Source organism: Zingiber officinale, chromosome 6A (assembly GCF_018446385.1).
Source record: "Zingiber officinale cultivar Zhangliang chromosome 6A, Zo_v1.1, whole genome shotgun sequence".
Taxonomy (NCBI): Eukaryota; Viridiplantae; Streptophyta; class Magnoliopsida; order Zingiberales; family Zingiberaceae; genus Zingiber; species Zingiber officinale.
The window spans coordinates 149,562,171-149,582,323 of record NC_055997.1 but is presented as its reverse complement, the minus strand read 5'-3'; the positions used below and the strand labels follow the sequence as shown (position 1 = coordinate 149,582,323).

Genomic DNA, 20,153 nt, shown 5'->3' with positions numbered 1-20,153 from the left:
TAATACAATTATTTTTTTCTCGATTTTCAACACTTTTCTGTAGTTTTTTTTCGATGGGATTTGCAAGTTAAAACATAAAATGCATAACCTTTAAAACCAAAGAGTTGATCTTTTGGTGTTTCAAGTTACTGAATTAAAGCTATTTTGCTTCCAATCAGACCCTTTCCCTATAGTGTAAAAAATAAAAATAAATTTTTTAAAAAAAATCTCCATCGGTGCCCATCTGATTAAAGGCTGATAGATTATCCTTTAGCTAAAATATAGTGTTAAAAAAAAAGATAATGAGGGAGGTGATTAAAAATAAACGATTGTTGAGGTATCATTTGGTGAAAACTAATGATAAGGGCGTTATCGAATAAACTCCATCCTCGGCAAAAGTATTTGGTTGGTGACTTCCTTAAATACCAACCACAACCTCACCGACAGTAGTCGTACCGGTCTCAAGTGCCTAGTCTGGCTCCATCCATGAGCACCTTCCTCCTTCCCGCTCAAACCCTAGCTTTCCCCGCAAATCCCTCCTCATCCCTCGTCCGCCGGTCTTCGACTCTCGCATCCACCATCGGCGTGATCAAGGCGAGTTCTGCCCCTCGCAGCAAGCCTGTCCTCCCGGCGCCGCTCGAGGCCAGCAGATTCCCTCTCAGGTTTCTTTGGTCTCGATGATCTTCTCGTTTCATATGATCGGAATTCGATATTCTTTTTTTTTCCCTCCAGGGGCATTTTATTAGCGAGCATCGTTGGATTCGCCTGTGCCCTTACTTTCAATTCAGCTGTGACGGCAACAATTTACCCTTGCGAAGATGTCGACAGATACTACACTGGCGTCGATGGGCTTCAAGGCGCCGCCCTGATGAAGAAGCTCAATTCCATTGTTTCTGCTCATCAGTCGCTGCGTTACAAAGACGTACTTTCTTTGTTTCTCTGCTTCTAGTATAATTAGCTGTTAATTGTTTACCTGTTGCTTGTTATAACTCAGATCTGGTACGCTCTCAAGATTCTTGATGCGGCAGATTTCGAAAACCCGGAAGCCTCCTCAGAGATGTAGAGCTGCAGTTTGTAAGCTTGGTGGTTGGTTCCATGTTTTTTTAGCTTTCTAGCGTAGAACTACTTGCCTAGGTCTTTATGTGCAGAGTTGAGATTTATTCTCTTAGAGCTGTTCCAAAATCATTGGCCGGAAAGTCAGAAGGATGGAACAGTAAGTAAATATACTTCAGAATAAGTACTTGTTTCTTGCTAACCATTATATTTTAATCAGAATTACTCGTCTTAAACTGATGGGGCAAAAAAATGGTAGTTCACTAGGAAAATGTAACTTAAGGATGTACTGTCAAAATTATGATTGATTTGTTCAGTTGAGTATTTGCATTCAAATGCTCCAGACTGTAGTTGCACTATTTGGCATGTGCAATATTTTCACCGGCTAATATTTCATCCCCTTCTAGAATAGTAGATGGCTATAGGGATGATGGAACTATCATATAGTTTGATATGTTGTCTTTTGTTTTTATTCTTAAGCGCATTATGACAGAGGTAATTAGAAGAGAGTAGAATACAATCTACGCTAATGACTTGATCAATTCAACATCTCGTATAGGAAGTCAAGGTTCAATTTTATGTAATTAGTAGGTAATAACAAGTATAGAGTGTGGTCAGTATCTCATACATTGTGAAAAGAGAGCATCACCTCTAACGGTTCCGTCAATGGGATCATCTTTCTTGTATTATCTCTTTGGAAATCATTTCACTTTTGAAATTCTTTTATCCATCTCGACTGGCTAATCTCCTTTTGGCTGTGCATCTGGATGCTGTTTGGGCATGTTGATGTGTAATCACTTGCTAGTTGCTACTGCTGCGTAGACTATTGCAACCCAAGCTAGGATAGAAACTAGATAGGATTATAGGAAGGGCCAAGCCTTGGATTATCTTGGAAGAATTGAATATTCCTACCTGATGTTGGTAATCCAGGGTATTCTTTTTTTGTTGTGCTTCTGATCTAAGCAAAATCTTTGTAACTACCATAAAGTTGATTAACTGCAAAATCCGGCAATGATCACTTTTCTGTGTTGCAGGGGAACATTTATGGCCACGTTCATATGGCTTGACAAATGGACCAATGTTGACAGATTTACATAACATTCATCCTGCAGATGCAAATGGTAATGATAAACTGGAATAATCATCACTAAACATGTTACTAGTTAATAATTTCATAATCAAGAGCATATTCCAATAATGCAATGCATTTGTCAGGACATCTTTATAGAAATACAACTTTATTTGTTTGTTTTTTTTTAAAAAAAAAATTGCATTAGCCTGGAGTTTCTTATGGAAGTTATAACATGGTTATGGCACCTACCTTAATCTCAAAAAAATGAGCAACCAAAGTCATTAGATGAAAAGAGTATAATGCATAATTTGTTTTGTTTTCTTGGTTTTTAGTTTTTCTCCTCCATGTGCATTTGGAGAACAGATGAAAAAAGTGAAAAGTTTATACTAAGATCATGGTAGAATGATTAATTTGAATGAACACACGCAGATACACATATCCTCGACCTGTATGGCATCTAACTCCATATTTCCTAATGGTTCAACTGTCGTGTATGCTATATTTCACAGCTAAAATTTTTGCAGCAAATGAATAGTTGTTGCTGATTATCAATACGATACTGTATAACCTGTTTGTATTTAGCAATCTCTTCATAAGAAAAATATAATTCATCATATGGGATCCCTATTGGTCTACTATTAATCTTGACCATTATGATGGTGACGAAAATGTTTACTTCTCTTGCTAGCTTATGAATTTCCATTGCTATACTTCTTGTGCAGTAAATTCATCCAGGGGAAACAAGTACTATGGGGAATGTGTGGCTACATCAGCTCACTGTTCGAGGCCGGCAAACAATGAAGCTGCTGCTGACACCGAAACTGACAAGGAAAGATGGGCACCACCTAAAGAGGTTCTGATTACATTTTGATATATCTCTCTCCTTTCTGTTTGGTTGCTTATCCAAAGGATTCTTGAGTGCTAAATTCTCGAGAAAGGAAAGTATTGGTATTTTTCTCATAAATAATGCTGCACATTTTGTAGATCTAGATTCTTGGTACAGAAGCATAGTAAATGAAGTTGTAAACTTATTTTCTTTTGTTTACAATAGATCCAAGTCTGGTTGATGTCTCTTAATCTTTGCATTTTCCTTCTGAATCAGATAATAAACTATGAAACTAAGTTAATCCTTTGATTCCTTTCTCTTGCTTGTTTCCTGCATTTCCTGCAGTATATAATTCCTGGAAACTTGTTTTTTTTTTCTCTCTTTTGTTGATCGGCCAAATTTTGTTTATTGTGTATTTCAATGGCATACCTCTTCCACGGACATGGAGAAATTGTTATAGTCAGAGCATGAAGGGAGCTCAGAAATCACTGCAATAAGCAAGTATTATAATTTAGTACCAGGAATGGTGTATACTGATTACTTGTAACGAGCTCATTTCTGATCTCAGTTTCAGCTTGGACCTGGCGATACATGCCAATTCCTGAATCCTTTCTCTAGATATGCGTCGATACATTCTTATTTGTGGAGTCGAATCCAGTCTATTACCAAACCTTTCTGGCTTTGACTGGCCCCTTGCTTCTTTTTTTTCTTGTCTTTTGGCTTAAGCATATTTTACCTTTTCTCAGTTTGGTTTGATTTTGTATGACTAAATTTCTATGGACTATTTGTAAAACAGGTGAAAGGAGACGTAGCACGATCGGTAATGTATATGGCCGTGTCTTACGGATTTCAACAACCTAATGGGAGTCCTCCATTACGACTTTCTGATTCACCAAATATTGGTAAATTCATTTTTTTTACAAATAACTTGTTGCTTATTTAGATGATGAAGTTTACATGGATTAACCATAGGTAGGCAGCTTATCTATTCAACTAATTTATTAGGTTTGAGGTTTATATATTTCATATTTCAGAAGAATAAGGTTTAAAAGATCGCTTCGACATATTACTACTAGATTGGTGGGTAAATAGGTTGGATCATCAGATGATTGGACTTCTTAAGATTAGTATAATAGCTTAACTATGTTGTTAAATACAGCGGCATACCATTCCCAACTAGAGCTCAGCTGCATGAGGTCATATTTCTTAGTTACCATAATTCAATTTCTACAATATTCATAATATATACTTTAATCTTTTTCAATTTCAGTTAGAATATCCAGAAATTTAACGATGCATATAATCCTTATGGTTGTGAAGCATTTTAGTGTCATTTGTGATATGCGTTTGAAAACTATACAAAAACTAAACAATAAATCTTTAGCGATTCTAGCACCTAGAAATTTAACCATCTGATAATACTGATAGTTAATTTGTTGAATGATCGAAACAATACCTTTCAGTTATACCCACCGGTACTGGTTGTGGCATTTAAAACTATATGTTATACCACAATTGTTTTGAGATTGTATCAAGAGTTGTTTACGAAAACACCAAAAAAGGCTGCAATCTCCTCTTCCCTCTAACTCTACGGACTACGATCCCTCCATGTCTATCAGCATGTTTGTGAGTTCCCTGCCCGGAAAGTAACTTAACACTTTCCGAGCTTCCGTTCTTGAAAGTCGTTATGATTTGTGAAAAGAAGTTGAATGAAGTGGCTTGCTAATGGTGCTCCCATATATGTTCCTGCCAGAAACAAATGAAATGGGCCTCCTTTCAACTTTGCTACAGTGGAACGAACTCGATCCCCCTTCGAGCGCGGAGAAGTTAAGAAATGACAGAATATGCAAGTTGTATCAGCACAATCGGAATCCTTTCATCGATCATCCAGAATACGCCAACCTCATTTGGAAATACGCCACCAATGAAGGAAAGGTATCACTCTCAGATCCTCTTTACTGGAAATCGTCATTAGATATTTCTTAATCTATCCCAGATATTTATTTCTCATCTATCTTGTTATCGCCCAGCTAAATCTCTGTAAAATTTTCCACAAACTACGATTTTACATCACTCCAAATATTCAAAATCTGAAAAATACTCTCACTCAATGGTTTATGCTAAACCAGCAAATCCTTTCTACTTCCTCTGTGTCTCCTGTGTGTCTCTTTCTTATTGTAATTGAGTCATTCAGCAGCCTCTCTTAACTCAGAAAGTAAATTTTTTTGTTTTTAATAATTTAGGTGTTCGGGATTTTGATTAATTCTGGAGGTCGATCCGATAAATCAATCAGAAATATAATTTATACGCATTTAAAAATTAATTTTTAAAATATTCATCTTATTTGATATTTAAATTTTTCTCGAAGTGCTTTGCATCTCAGGTAGACAAAACTAATAACTTAAAAAAAAAAATACTGACCTATTTTGTGTGGCAGTAAGTTGCACGCTTGACGCAATGACAACCACAACGTCTTCAAAGGACGTCAACAGCAACAACATTAAATGCAACGACACACGCACATTGCTTAGTTGACCAACGACCTGAAAAAATCATGCAGTAGACGAGAAAATGCAAATTTCATGGGACCTCTAGAATTGTCTCCATTTTTAATAAAATCATCGACAATCAAAATGCAATCTTGCCTGCAATGAGATTCAGTGGATAGAGCCTCTACGGATTTTGCATTCTATGAATCGACTATGCAAGAACCGAAGTGGCTTAGGGCCCTGCTTTAAAGCTACAACCCAAACGCATTTTTTTTATAAAAAAAAAAAAGTATTTTTTGTGATGGATGTGGGTATGATTGGACATTTTCTTTACAAAATGAGAAGAAAAAACATATTTCAAGGGGATTTGATTAGACAATCCAAGTTGGTGTCCTAATGACCTCAACATAAGCCAATTTAACAATTATTTGTAACTTGACCCCACAGAATCTAACTCATTCATGTTACCACATTTGTCATTGCTGGCATTAATCCGCCAATTGCGGAGATTGTTTTAAGCATGTCTTTAACAATCCTTCAAATTTTAAACTTCTATGAAAATATTATTGTTTCAAAAAAAAATTGCATGACAAAGGAATTTGTGTCTTGATCAAACAAGCACATGGCACATGCAATGCTCAAAGCCTTGTTCATGTATGGTTCCCATGTGCCTTGTCTACTTTTACTTCTCTTAAAATTTGACACGTACTCCATATATATATATATATATATATATATATATATATATATATATATTATTTATCTTTATTTATTTATTATTTTCTTCCCTTTTATTCTTTGGTATATTTTATCCTATTTCAAAACGCATTTGCATATTCGTCCAACATTTTAACTTTAACAAAATATATCATATCATCACTACTTTTACATAAATTGTATTTTAAAACTAAAGATAAAATAACAGACACATAATTTAAACAATTAGATGAAACAAATTTGTCCCAAAACTCAGTAAGAATTCAAATTAAGCAAAATAACTAGGATAGATATTCAATAAAAGATCAACAATTTCATTATAAACCAATTGCCCCATTTTTTATTTAAATTCTTATAAAAAAAATGAATAAGTAGCTCGATTGATAATGTTCACTTATGTCATTCAAACTATGTCCCACTAGCCATAAGGTGAACATGACTTATGCCTTGTGAGTCCCATGTATATATCTACTTAAAACAAAAATAAGAAACACACATGTTATAGCACATGAGTCATGCCACAAGAAAAAAAAAAACACACAATTAATAGAGGAAGGTAAGAGTTGAAAAAAGAGTTTCTTCTACTTCTCCCTCTAGACATATAGACTTTAATATCATTTTAAAAGTTTTTTTAAAAATGTATTTATTTTAAGGATAAATTTCAAAGTATATTATATATATCAAAGAAATTTTTGAAGAATTACCTTTTAAAATTGAATAAAATGGTTAATGCAGGGAGCAAACAAGGGATGGGCTTTTAGTTGGTGGGCTATAGCAAGGACAAGAATGGTCTCTGTATATAAAGGGATAGAGAGCCAAAGGAAGAGAACACCACTGACTAGTGACTCCTGTTCCTACTACTACCGCTACTGCTGCTGTTAGTATTCTTGCATGAGCGACCAATTCCTTGGTCCTTTCAGATTCCTTCCAAGATGTCGAAGTTGCAGAGGTATAGAGGAGTAAGGCAACGCCATTGGGGCTCATGGGTCTCAGAAATCCGTCATCCAATCTTGTAAATCGATCAAATAGCTAGAAAAAAATTTCATTGAAGCATTTCGTCGAACACGTTACTGACCTGTAGGGAGGCTCCGCTGATCTGATCTGATCTGCTTTGCTTCTTCCAGGAAGACGCGGATTTGGCTGGGCACGTTCGAGACGGCGGAGACCGCGGCGCGGGCGTACGACGAGGCGGCGCGGCTGATGTGCGGCGCCAAGGCCCGCACCAACTTCCCCTCCGCGGCCGGATCGTCGTCGTCGTCGACTGCGGCGGCGCTGTCGCCGAGCCTGGTGGCGAAGCTGGAGAAGTTCTGCTCCGCGGCGGGGGAGACCACCAAGCGGCCGGAGAAGGAGGGGGACGGCGAGGAAGTGGGCAATGAGTACATAGAGGAGATGATCGAGGAGCTCATATACGATGGTTCCTTGGAGATCTCATGCTCCTCGCCTTCCTCCTCGTCCTCCTCCGCCGCTTCGTCCTCTCATTGCTCATCGTATGTTTGAGTAAATGCCACAGGAATGGGGCTACAGTTTGGGGTTTTATTTATTTTATTCACTTTAGGGTCCTACATTTGATGCACACGTGTGACGTCGCTATTTGTCAATAAACCCTAGATTTTCTACTTCAATAAATCCGAACGTCCTCGAACAGAACTCACGAGCATTAATAGGTTTGATAAAGCTAATCCTTATGAGTAAATTACTTTTGTGCTGATAGAATCTTGTCAGAAGCTATGAATTGAGCTGAGGATTCGGTGGTGGTTGTCCTGAGCACTTGTATATGAACGGAATCCTAAGAAAGGACCTATTATTATATTTGACAGTTTTATCTTACCATAACAACTTTACCGTTATATGCAAAACCGTATATGATAAATATAAAATATTTTATCAAAGAATGCAAGTTAAGTCGCTACTAAATTGTAGATCAATCTACATATGCATAGACAACAATGGACAGAAAATACAACTCAATGGACTGACTACCTTTCTTATCACGACAATTTAGTTTCATGGAGTTTGTGTTCTATGGATGGCCAAGAGACTGGGCGTACAAGTTAGACGTGCTATTTAAGGATGGTACAACACGACCTAAGGATGATACAACAAACACACAGGTTAAAAGTTAGGCACTAACTCATGAAATGGATGCAACACTATCGAAACTAGATAAATTATTATACAGTGGACGACGAGCACTGATGGCCGAAAGAGCTAAACTAGCTGGAACATGACTTGCTTTCACTTGGTCAGTGCATGGTTGGGGTTACTGTCACTTTGACACTCGTCGGGGACGGCGTCTTTGCTCCCTTTCTCCTCCCACTTGTCCTTCTCTTTTCGCTTGCTGTCTAGTGAGAGGCCGAGGTGAAACTGAAACGTGCTCAATTGATTTCCTTTTCCTGATCTTCCGTGATTTAGTTGTGATATGGTTCTCCGCACGAACCGGCGTGGTATCCATGCTTGGATGCTCCTTGATCACTTTAGCTACATCAGTAGTTTGCTCACCACCATTGCTGAATTGATTGAAACTTTTCTTTTCCTGGGAAACAAGTTGCGGTGGGACATTTGATTCTGTCGATCCACTGAACAGAAAACCCAGTAATTAGAAGGAAGGTGAATTATTCTGACCAAAAAAAGTTGCAAAGAAGCACCCATGTGTATTTACCCTTTTTTTGAGAAGTCGTGTCCTGATCCATCTGTTGCGTGCAGTGAACAAAGATTTTGATTCTGCGGCTTTGCATCTGTTTACATTTTTAAGAGATTCAGTGGAGCTGAAGGTATATATAGCGGAATGACAGTATTGCTGCTACATGGCAAGGATCTCAAATAGTAGGAATATGTTCGATCAAGAAATTACCATCAGGCACCTTTGATGCTGAAGCTGAAATAAAAGATTCATGAGGAGCATCATCGTTGATAATGTCTTCTAGCACAGTTGATGAAGGCTTGCTGACATCCTGATGCAATAATAATTTCATAATGGTTATCGCAATTATTATGTTAATATATGTAATAAAAATGTATAAAAACCTGGAAAATCAAGTAGGGATGCTTGGGAAGAAAAACAAATAATAATACTTATACGTTCACCTTGTTAGCATCCGCAAATAAATAGGCAATTTATGCTCAGTAGGTGTATCAGATAGAGTCAGACCTAATGTGGCAAAAGATAATTACGCTCGCCCTCAGCATCCCCGCCAGGACCAAGGAGGTAAATCACGGTAACTAAGCAGCAAGTGGGGAGGTGAAATATAGGTTGCAAGGATTTATGCCCCACCAACCTTGAGGTTCGACCCCTAGACCTCATGTGGCAAACTAACAACCAGTTACCAACTCAGATAGAGTCGGACCTAATGAACTGATAGTTGGTGATGCAGTTTTCTCTACCGAGGCTTCAAGTGTTTCCATGGGATTTGAAGTCAAGGTAGCAGAAGTGGACTTTACAACTAGTGTGATGATGTCTTCATCGATAGGTTCATCAACTAAGTTACCATCATCATTACGACAAAGATCTTCAACATGCTCTACTAATGACTTAGCAAGAGCAATGGAAGTCTCCAGCAATGATAATGAAGACAAAGATTGTACTGTTCTTCAAAAGTATGGATCTCTCTCAAATTCACAATGTGACCAATGCAATCTTCTAGGCTATTCGAAAGACCAAAAAAAAAGAAAGATCAGCATTCTCATGGAAAAAAAAACAAGTGATGTTTGGTGTAATGTCATTGAAATGAGCAAAAAATAATAAACTATCTGCTGCAGATGAGATCTTTGAAATCTCCATTTGAAATAATTCCTGGGAATCAATTAGTTTCAAGGAAGGATTCTCAAGTAGGGTATCTGCCAATATCAAAGGGGATTTCTTATTATTATCTGGACTTTCCTGTGATCCGAAAGAGAAATAGTTCCTCTTAAAATCCTGAAAACAGGCATCATACTGTAAGATAGGAAACAAAATAAGTATCAGTTCAACTAAAGACCAAATTGGTAATTGTTGAACTGCCAAGTATGAGAACTATGGCATGCAATTCCAAGACATTTACAGAGGAAAGTACACATTGAAAATTCACAATGTGACCTATGCATCTTCTAGGCTATTCGAAAGGCCAAAAAAAGGAAGATCAGCATTCTCATGAAAAAAAGAAGTAATGTTTGGTGTAATGTCAGTGAAATGAGCAAAAATAATAAACTATCAACTTCGGCGATGCTTGATTGCCAAAATATGTTGTGTGTTCTATTTAAGTAGCAAGTAAGATGTCTCAATGGATGGCAATTTCGTCTTAATTTGTTTCTTGAGATTCATGATCCATGAATCCGTAGTAGACAGTTCACCTATGCTTTCTTTTTTCGATAAATTTTGTAAAAGAAACATATAATGATTTCATCACAATTATGATACGGGCAGTCTGCTCCCAAAATACTGCCAAAAAGGATTACTTTCTCAACTTCCTTGCCATCGAAAGACAAAGTAACTAAGCAGCTGGACCATTCCAAACTAGTCAACATGGCTTTTGATCCTACAGTATTCTAAGAGTAACTTCCACACAATGAAGCATGTGGGATATCTGGTAGCAACTGAGCTCAGAATTTTGCCTGGGGTGATCCTCAAAATCAGCAAATATGCTATGGCCTAGGAAAATTCTAGATGAATGAAGTGATTAATCAAGTCTTCTTCAACAATTTCTTAGTTTGTTGTTGAAATCCTATATTATGAAGGATAGATACTATGAGGGTGCACAAGATATTGAGATTCATGCAGGGGAAATGCAAGGCAAGTTAAATGAGGTTTAAAACATATTTATAAGCAGAAATAATACAACAACCAAAAAATAGTCACAGATATGGTACACACCAAGATCAATATTTATAGTTGGAATCAAAGGCCTCTTGGTGAAAGTGGTATACCACAATATAGACTAGGTAAATGTTAAGCATCATTTGTATTTAGCGATACATTTGATCGCCAGAAATGGGTATGTGTTTTGACCAATTACTAGACCAGTAAATTGCAAACATACTCTTCTAAATGAGAAATAGTATATTTAAATAAAGGGAACCAATATTATCACTTTCACTTTCATTTCTGTAATTTGTGCATGTTCTTATACTTTACCTTAATCGAGGACAAAGAATTGCTAGTTCTTGCATGGTTGCTACTATCAGTCTGAAGATCCTCCTTGCTAGCAATCATAGATGGTAGAGTAATACTGCCAGCGCTTGGAGACTGCTGAGGAGGAAGAGATTGCATATATGATTCGGCCAAATCCACTGGCGAGGCATCATCATGAATATCCTGCAGGATGCATGAGCAGAAAGTAGGCTCATGATAAAACTTCCATGCTGAATAATTAATGCCATAAAGATGTAGTCAAAACTAAATAATGGTGCCTGATATTATTGGGATCCAATTGCTAACAAATAAGTTTGAAAAAGGAGGGGGGTTGGTTTCCAACTAAAACATATTGTAAACATATTGAACTTCTAGATCAAAAAGGGTGCATATTTAAAGAGTGAGTGGCCTATGCAACCCAGCATGGGACATGGATGCTAATGAGTTAGGAACGAGAAACAAGGGTGACTATATCAACATGCAGACCAGTGTCTGCAGTATCCTTCTGCAAAACAGGTAGCACAGAAATGATTCATATTTCAGAAGAACATGCTTTGAGGAAAACAATAATGATTTTTTTCTCACTAAAGCATTGGCATCACTGGTTAATTTGCCTGATTGGGCCCAATTACCAGAAACCATGGTCACTATTGGTCCATTTAATAAAAACAATGACAAAAAATGAGTGAGAAATGAGGCTATGATATAATTTTAAAAAGTTGATCAGCTTCAACCCAAGCCTTACATGAGGAAGCATATCAGTATTCAATGCTGATGGTCCACAAGGAGGAAAAAATTTAGAGTTAAATGGCATTTTTTTCAGCTCCAACCATTTGTTGGCTTTTGTAGCTGCTGCCTTGTGGACATCAGACATACTAAAAGAACTTTTAACAGAATGTGAACTAAAATCAATAAGAGAGTACGCAACTGATCCAGGTAAGACATTGCACTGCTGCAATGACTCTCCAGAAAAATCAACAGTGTTGTCAGGAAGCCCATTCGAAATTGCCTCTCCCACTTTATCCTGAACAAATACTGATGGTGAATCCACCACTCGGGATTGTAATAACTTAGTCAGTCTTTCATATTCATCCCTGAAATGGAAGCACATTATCAGAGTTCCAGCTAAGTGTCATATCATTAACAAACATACATTGTCAAACAATAATATCTGTACATTCATCACACAAACAGGAAAATAACACTCTACCAATCCCAACATTTTACTTCAAAGCTCCCTATTTTTCTCCTTTGAGAATAAGAAATTTTCCCACAATGGAGGAATTTGCCCTGCACCTGTTTTGCACATCCAAATGTTTTTTTTTTACTTTACATGGAAACTGATTAAACAAAAAGTCAACCTCCATCATCATTCACTCTGGAACTATACAAAAAATGCATCGGGATAGAGTAAGTCTTATGTACCAAATAACTTTATGTTCCTTTTACTCATTTTTACTTACAAAATAGTTGAATCTGGGAAGTGCTGAAGTTCGAGTGCACACTGTGGATAATAGAAAAACTTGCGAGTTTTCATAGGGCGATTGTCACTACTTTTGGAACCAAACCTAGATGATCTATCCATGACTAAGATGAAGCTTGGGTGAAATTAAGTGGAGGTCCGAACCGACTAATGTTGAAGAATCAACGGATGAGTTGTGGTTAGGGGTGAAATGCCAATCTAATGTGGCAAGAGTATTTATTATAGCATGGCTGTGAATATTTGCAAGATCAAGTGATAAGAAACTAAATACAAGTGATGCACAATAAACAATGTCTCTATATAAATCGGCAGTGTCGAGAATCATGTCGGTGAATTTATGGTATAACCATGCTGACAATTAAGTGACACTCTAATGGTCATCTCTGTGCAAGAAAGAAATCTATCTAAATGATGGCTTACACTAGCATTGAAAAAATATCTCAAGAAAGGAAATACATATACAAAAATGTATGAATTTAAGTCAGCCAAATACCGGAAGGGCATTATTTAGGTTGAAAAATATACTTCTAAAAAAAATTGCCAGATGGGGCTTAATGCAAGATAGAATAGTATAGTTGACTGCAAGAATCCTAGGTTATGATGCAGAAAACAAAATCGAAAGATGAATGAAGTCAATGGACCGGCTTAAGAATCACATGCAATAGGCTTGGCATGTGAACAATTGTACAGATCAATAAGAAGAAGATAAGAGTAAACATCTAAAGTTATCATTTTTCATGAGTTAAATTGTTTCACATAGTCTTCTATTCAACGAAGGGGAGCTTTGACGCAACGGAAAAGTTGTTGCCATGTGACCAAAAATGGTCACAGGTTCGAATCCTGGAAACAACCTTTTACAAAAAGCAGGATAAGGCTGCGTACAATAGATCCTTCCCCGGGACCCCGCATGGCGGGAGCTTCGTGCACTAGGTTTCCCTTTTTTTTTTAAGTCTTCTACTCAACAAATTTTACATGTATGCAGAATGAACTAGAAACACAAAAGTGAAAGTAAAATGCCGATGTTCAACATGCATAAGCAAATTTTTGAATGATGGTGAAGATAAACTAAAAGACCTGCAGCGAAAAAAAAAGGAATAATATATCAAGAAATGCTGAACTACCTTGAGAAAATCTCCTGTTGGAGCAACTTCTCAATAGCAAGTTTGGTTTCACTTCCTGGAACAATTGCATGTGATAACTCCATGCAGTCAGCAATCTCCTCCGATTTCTTCAGTTCCTGATTATGTATAAATAACTTCCTCCATTAGCTAGCAGACTTTAAACTAAAACCTAGAAGGGAAAAAAAAATGGAAACTAGTGGATTTGTAGGTGTGAATCAAGAGCACCCATTTTGTGGTGACACATTGAGTGCCTACAATATACACTTTTGAAATTCTCATGATTTAGGTCTGGATTGGCTGCTTTACTAAGCCCATTTATAGAGAAACCGAAATGGAAGCCATGAAAATGGATTACTCGACTAGATCCATGAAGCTGTTTAGGTGCATCGATATTCTGTTCATCTGCAAAAGAGGGAAAATATCAGCTATCTTCTGCCAATGAAATATCTAGTTCCTAGCAAATCAATTAATTCCAGGCAAATCTAACTGACATGCACTGTGCATAAAAAGTACAGCATCCAGCTAGTTCAAAAAAGATCAGAGTCCAACCAGCTTGCATAATGTGTACAGAAGTACGTACCAAAGGCAAATAAGTCCATTTAAAATAAAAAAAGGTAGGTCAAGTTTAAACAAAAAGAATTTGATTAACACATACAATGAATATGGTTAACGCTATGGAAATTTACGAACAAAATACAAAGAACGCCTTAGATGCATTACATCTGAGTACAGTGAATTAGATCAATCTGGTCGCCCTGACAAATAAAGACAGACATCATTATTCAGATGCATCCTCTACTGATTCCCACTAAGTGCAAGATCCTCTAGTCTTTTTGCTTATTTTTATTCTTTCTCCCTCTATGACTTCCCCAAGAAGAGTTCACAAAACAGCAACATATCTGTTAATTCAATTAAAAGAGCTCAGTTTGCAATTATGGTAGTTCCTTTCATTTGAGGCAGTCATGGATCCTTATTAGATGAGAGTTCCCGATGTCAGAAATAAGGGCAGCCACAATTCAGTTACAAAAGGTTGAACATTTCATCTGGTGCAGATTCAGAGCACGTGTATGTAGGGGAAAATGGTTAACTTAGGTTGACTTGCATGAGGCTAGGGCTGCAAACGAATCGAGCCGGCTCGCGAGCTTTTCAAGCCGGCTCGAAAAATATTCGATTCGTATTCGAATTTATCGAATTCGAGCCGAACTCGAACATGTTCGAACTTTTTTTCGAGCTGAACTCGAGCCCAAATTATATTATTCAAGCCGCTCGCAAGCTTTAATATTTATTAATATAAGTTATATATTAAATAAATAAATTTCGAGCCTTTCGAACTTATTTTCGAGCAATAATTCGAATAGTTCGCGACCATGTTCGAATATTTCGAGCCGAACTCGAACCCGAGCCCTAATTCGAACCGAACTCGAACTAAACATTTTGAATTTTTCGAGCTTCGAATCGAGCTCGAACTCAAATATACGTATTTTCAACCGAATTCGAGCCTTAAATTTTTCTGCATATTCGGCTCGATTCGATTCGTTTACACCCCTACATGAGACAACTGGAATTAATTTGAATATGATGAGATTTTTGAGCCAGGCTGTAGGGCTTTCATTTGGTTCAAGTAGAACTGAATCAAACTAAATTGAATCAATGTCTAACTTGCATTCCAGCTACAATCACTGTTGAGCTTAATAATAAAATGTTGAAGATAGGAAGCTTTTTTAAGCTTAAAGTATGCTATAGGTGATCATCTAATCAAACTTAAAATGGTACCAGAAGAGGTTTTTGGCTTGAATTCTGAAATTATATGGTGTTAGAATAAAGTAAGATAGGATACTTCCAGATGGCTTAGGATGTCTTTGTTTAGGGAAAAAAATCTAGATTTTCTAATTTCTTTGTCAGGAAGAAAAGTCAAGCATGTGAAAATGTGCTTGATCGAAATTTAGCATCTATATATATCATCGTTAAAGTTGTCATCCTTAGCATAAAAATATTAGGCAAAAATCGTAGGAACGCCCCTCATTTTCTGAATCGTCAAAGTAGCGTCCCACTTTGATTTTTATCAAAAGAATGCCCCCATCCCTCTATAAAATGACATAGATACCCCTCTGACACACGCATGCATCTGACACACGCAATACCGCCTTCTTTCCCACATAAATCCCGTCACGTTGTAGCAGCTACAATTTCATAACTGCTACAACTACAATAACAGTTATAGCATCTACGAACTCGCAACTGCTATAACGTTATAGCAGCTACGAACCAACAGCTGCTATAACTACAATCCATGCACAAGAGGAATCCAGAATTGATTTTTTAATTAGGAGAAGCGTGGCAATTCCATGAATAAGTTACTTTCTTATAAACCCTAAAGCTAAAACCGTAAACCCTAAAACAAACTAGAGCTTTGTTGTGTGTATGCTACATGTTCCAAGTGACTTAGTGAGTAATTGAATAGTTATGATATATTATTGAGATAATTAAGAAATGGATTCCATATTTGGGATATAACTTCCACGTCAAACGTCTCTAACACTACTAAAAGAAGGAAAATAGAAACTCATATGTTTTAAGTGATTCAACATTTAATTGAATAATTATGATATATTAAATTCATCACTCTTAGTTGTAGCAGCTTCAAAACCATAGCTACTACAACACAGTTTGCTACTCAATTGTAGTAGTTATAGTTTCGTAGCTACTATAACGTAACCAAATTTAGGCGAGAGTGAGCATGTAACACGTCAGAGGGCATCTATGTTATTTTACAGGTAGGGTGGGACACCCTCTCGATAAAAAAATTCAAAGTGGGACACTAATTTGACAATTAAAAAAAAAGCGCACTCCAATGATTTTTGCGAAAAAAAAATATTTCTTCTTAAGTTGATGGGGAAAATGGTGTTGTAAATAATTAAAGGTACGAGGGACGGAAATGAATCATTGCACTACATAGGGCACTCGAATCATATCTGCTATCCTATACTATCTGTCATATCATTGAGTGGGTATTCAATAGTCCGCAATTCGTTAAACAAAGATAATCAATTTAAGGTATGAGAAAAGAAAATTATATTGCATTAAATAAGGCACTAGAATCATGGAGTAATATCTTATATCTCCTATCCAGCCGTGTTCCCAATACTACATGTCATATGACATACTGCCAGCAGGCGTACATTTAACCCAAAATTCGACAGACAGGAGACACATACAGAATCAAGTGTACACACAAGAGCGAAAGAGGAGGAAGAGAAAGAACCAACTAACCGGAGCGAGAGCTGCTGCGGTCTTGGTCCGAGGAATAATCTGAAGAGTCGGGGACGCTGCTATCGGCGCGGAACACGGAGGAGATTAGCTTCCCGGCGCCGGATACAAGGCCGATGAGCCACCTAGGGCTCCCAGCGGGAGGCGGAGGGGGCGGGAGAGCGAGCGGAGGAGAGCGCGCGTAGGGGGAAGGCCGCGGCGGCTGGTCTCTTGGCCGGTCGCGGAGGATCTTCCCGCCAGATCCACTCAGGGACGCCATGGAAGCTAGCAGAGAGGCGCCCGAGATGCGAGCGGAGGAAGAAGCCTTGCAGAGGGAGGAACCAAAGCGGAGCCTTTGCACATTATTTATTAGTGGAGAAAAAAGATATTATTTTTCCCATCCATTGGAGCAGATCCGAGTGCCGCATCTTTGCTGCCGAACAATCTCAACACGCCGTGCGGCAACTTACCTACCTTTTCCCCCTTTGCTGGATTCCCTACAATTTTTCGCACGGATCAACACCTGCAACTTCCTCATTCCTCCGCCAACTACGATCACGCCCGCATTTCTGCCGTCGGATCCCCGCGCCGCCTCAGGACCACTCGTACGGCGGTCGTCAAAACTTTCGTAAAGGTTGGCCTCTCCATCTCGCTCGCTTCTCGAGCCGTGGCCTCCCGTTCGTGTAGCGGAGCCATCGCCGGAACCCTCGAAGCCCTAGGCGGGCAAAGATTGTCTACCTCACCGGGCCGCCGCTCGCGGCGTCGGAGGATGGAAGGTGCCGCGTAGACTGGTGGAGAACGAGGCGCTGGAGCCCTTCTTTTTTGTCTTTTTCCTCCTTTTTTACTCACGTAAACACATCAGCCACGAACCTTTGGCCAACTCCACTGACCTCGACGGAGCTCCGAGCGATGGCGGCGCTCACTCGTCGCGCCCTCATCTCCCTCCTCACCTGTTCGACTCCGTCCCACCTTCTCATCGAAGCGTACACATTCGCCAGCCCCACGCGCCTTCCGCTCTTCATAGGCTCCAACTCCACCACCCGCCTCCCGGCTCGCTCTCCGCGCTCGTAGTCCCCGTGCATCAAGCACCCGCTGAGAAGCGCCCCCCAAACCGCCCCATCCGCCTCCGCCGGCACGGCCTCGACCAGCCTCTCCGCCTCCGCCGTGTGCCCCGCTCGGCTCAGCAAGTCCACCATGCACCCAAGGTGCGCGACCGTTGGCCGCACGCCGTACACCGCCGCCATGTCCCTGAAAAGCTTCCGCCCTTCGTCGACCAGCCCGCCGTGGCCGCAGGCCGTCAGGACGCCGACGAAGGTGATCGCGTTCGGCTTCACTCCTCGCGATATCATATCTGAAAAGGCAGCGATCGCCGAGAGGCAGTCTCCGTTTAGTGCCAGGCCCATGATCATAGCGCTCCAGGCGGCCACATCCCTGTGAGGAATTCTGTCGAACACCTCTCGCGCGCTGTCCACGAAGCCACATTTGGAATAGAAATCCACCAGAGCAGTCCCCAGCTCAAGCTCGTACTGGTGCTTCGTCCCGTTCATTTCGATGAAGGAATGGATCCATCTGCCCTCCTCGTACTCCCCGAGACTCGCACAAGCGTTCAGAGTGCTCACGAGAACAGCGTCGCTTATCTCTGCAATCGCACGCCGCTTCAGCTCGCGGAACAATTGGATCGCCTCTCGGTGGCGTTCGTTGCGGACGTAGCCCGCGATCATGGCGCTCCATGAGACGGGGTTCCTCTCCGGCATTTGATCGAACACGCTGCGTGCCTTGTCCACCATTCCGTGGGTGGAGTAGCCGCTCACGAGGCTGGTCCAGGAGACCACATTTGGGTTAGGACTTTCGTCGAACACCTTGGCGGCGATATCGACGGAGCCTAAACTGGAGTAGGTGCTCACAAGCGAGCTGGTGACGAAGACATCGAGGTGGAAGCCGAATCGGAAGAGCTGGCCGTGGAGTTGGGAGAGGACGGAGAGGGCCGCGCAGGACTTGACGACGAAGGGGAAGGTACGGGAGTTGGGGCCGACGTCGCGGCGGCGCATGCGGACGTAGGAGGCGAGGGCGCGGTGGGGGTAGGGGCTGGTGGAGTAGGAGCGGATGACGGCGTTCCAGTCGAAGACGGTGGGATGGCGGATGCGCTGGAAAAGTTGATGGGCGCAGTCAGTGTCGTGGAGAGCGTAGAGGGCGAGGAGGCGGCTGGTGACGTAGGCGAAGCGGACGAGGCCGAGGGAGATGAAGCGGGCGTGGAACGCCTGAGCGTGCTTGAGGGTGGAGCAGCGGTGGATCAACGAGAGAAACGAGGAGGAGAGCGGTGGCGTTGCGAGGGGGACGCGGCTTCTCATGGCGGAAGGTGAAGGCGGCCTTCATCAAGTGTACGGAAGCGGAGGCGAAGACCAGCCGCTGAGAGTCGAGAGGAACGAGGAGGTGACGTGCTGCCGATCGTACGGTGGAGATTTGTACGGAAAATAATTTTATGAAAAATACATTTTCTCAATTTGCTCGTTTATTTCATGAAAAATAATTTCTATAATTCTCTTAAACCCCCTCTCCCGCGTAGAATTCGATATTTGAATGGAGGAGGATATGATTTGTTTTATTTTGAATTCGGATATGAGAATTATCAATTTATATAAAAACATACTTTTCCTAATTGATTTGAATAATTTAAATTTGAAAAATAAAGATAGTAATAGGAGATTTGGATAAGGTATAAATATCTATCCCTATATTGGAAGATCAAGCATAATATCAACTATTAAGGGCATATAAAGGTTACCTCTGATTTGAGATCACTATCAAAAAATTTAAGATTACTAAGTTCTTTCAACATTATTGATTCTGCGAGGAATAACATATATCAAATGACCTATCGAAAATCATCCCGGTGAGGTACCTCCGAAGCTTAAATCATCGCGGTGCCAATGATAAAATGAAAATAGAGAAAGTAAAGAAAGAGCCCCTTAGCGGAGTGTATGCTTGGTCTTTTTCATGTGAGAGAGACACATACCTGATCATGAAAAAAATGAGGACGATAGCCCATATATCTTATGACCTGGC

At 39.8% G+C, this 20,153-nt stretch overlaps 3 protein-coding genes across 4 annotated transcripts; 2 read left to right on the top strand and 1 right to left on the bottom strand.

The window, feature by feature from the left end:
- The first annotated feature begins 410 nt into the window (after nucleotides 1-410).
- On the top strand, nucleotides 411-7,018 carry LOC121998719 (extracellular ribonuclease-like). Its single transcript, XM_042553750.1, has 9 exons — nucleotides 411-641; nucleotides 712-901; nucleotides 974-1,038; nucleotides 1,128-1,192; nucleotides 2,067-2,153; nucleotides 2,827-2,957; nucleotides 3,727-3,832; nucleotides 4,684-4,865; nucleotides 6,872-7,018. The coding sequence occupies exons 1-9, from the start codon at nucleotides 466-468 to the stop codon at nucleotides 7,016-7,018; spliced, it is 1,149 nt and encodes a 382-aa protein (XP_042409684.1). The 5' UTR covers nucleotides 411-465.
- Nucleotides 7,017-7,860, top strand: LOC121998720 (ethylene-responsive transcription factor ERF003-like). The gene is made up of 2 exons (XM_042553751.1): nucleotides 7,017-7,148; nucleotides 7,261-7,860. Exons 1-2 carry the CDS (start codon nucleotides 7,069-7,071, stop codon nucleotides 7,631-7,633), a joined length of 453 nt encoding a protein of 150 aa, XP_042409685.1. The 5' UTR covers nucleotides 7,017-7,068; the 3' UTR covers nucleotides 7,634-7,860.
- Nucleotides 7,861-7,999: 139 nt separating this feature from the next.
- On the bottom strand, nucleotides 8,000-19,527 carry LOC121998718 (pentatricopeptide repeat-containing protein At5g66520-like). 2 transcript variants are annotated; one of them, XM_042553749.1, is made up of 8 exons: nucleotides 17,115-17,939; nucleotides 14,200-14,246; nucleotides 13,845-13,960; nucleotides 12,169-12,334; nucleotides 11,244-11,423; nucleotides 8,988-9,087; nucleotides 8,796-8,871; nucleotides 8,000-8,712 (listed from the first exon to the last, which is right to left on the bottom strand). In XM_042553749.1, the coding sequence occupies exons 1-8, from the start codon at nucleotides 17,368-17,370 to the stop codon at nucleotides 8,403-8,405; spliced, it is 1,251 nt and encodes a 416-aa protein (XP_042409683.1). In that variant the 5' UTR covers nucleotides 17,371-17,939; the 3' UTR covers nucleotides 8,000-8,402. The 2 variants fall into 2 exon arrangements, with proteins under 2 accessions (XP_042409683.1, XP_042409682.1); XM_042553748.1 differs by lacking the exons at nucleotides 8,000-8,712; nucleotides 8,796-8,871; nucleotides 8,988-9,087; ... (1 more) ...; nucleotides 12,169-12,334; nucleotides 13,845-13,960 and having other exon boundaries at nucleotides 14,199-14,246; nucleotides 17,115-19,527.
- Nucleotides 19,528-20,153: the final 626 nt, after the last annotated feature.

Coding starts and splice junctions, on each gene's coding strand:
- LOC121998719 (XM_042553750.1), top strand. CDS start 466: ATGAGCACCTTCCTCCTTCCCGCTCAAACCCTAGCTTTCCCCGCAAAT. Junction 902..973: donor AGTCGCTGCGTTACAAAGAC/GTACTTTCTTTG, acceptor GTTATAACTCAG/ATCTGGTACGCTCTCAAGAT. Junction 2,154..2,826: donor TCATCCTGCAGATGCAAATG/GTAATGATAAAC, acceptor CTTCTTGTGCAG/TAAATTCATCCAGGGGAAAC.
- LOC121998720 (XM_042553751.1), top strand. CDS start 7,069: ATGTCGAAGTTGCAGAGGTATAGAGGAGTAAGGCAACGCCATTGGGGC. Junction 7,149..7,260: donor GAAATCCGTCATCCAATCTT/GTAAATCGATCA, acceptor TGCTTCTTCCAG/GAAGACGCGGATTTGGCTGG.
- LOC121998718 (XM_042553748.1), bottom strand. CDS start 19,438: ATGAGAAGCCGCGTCCCCCTCGCAACGCCACCGCTCTCCTCCTCGTTT.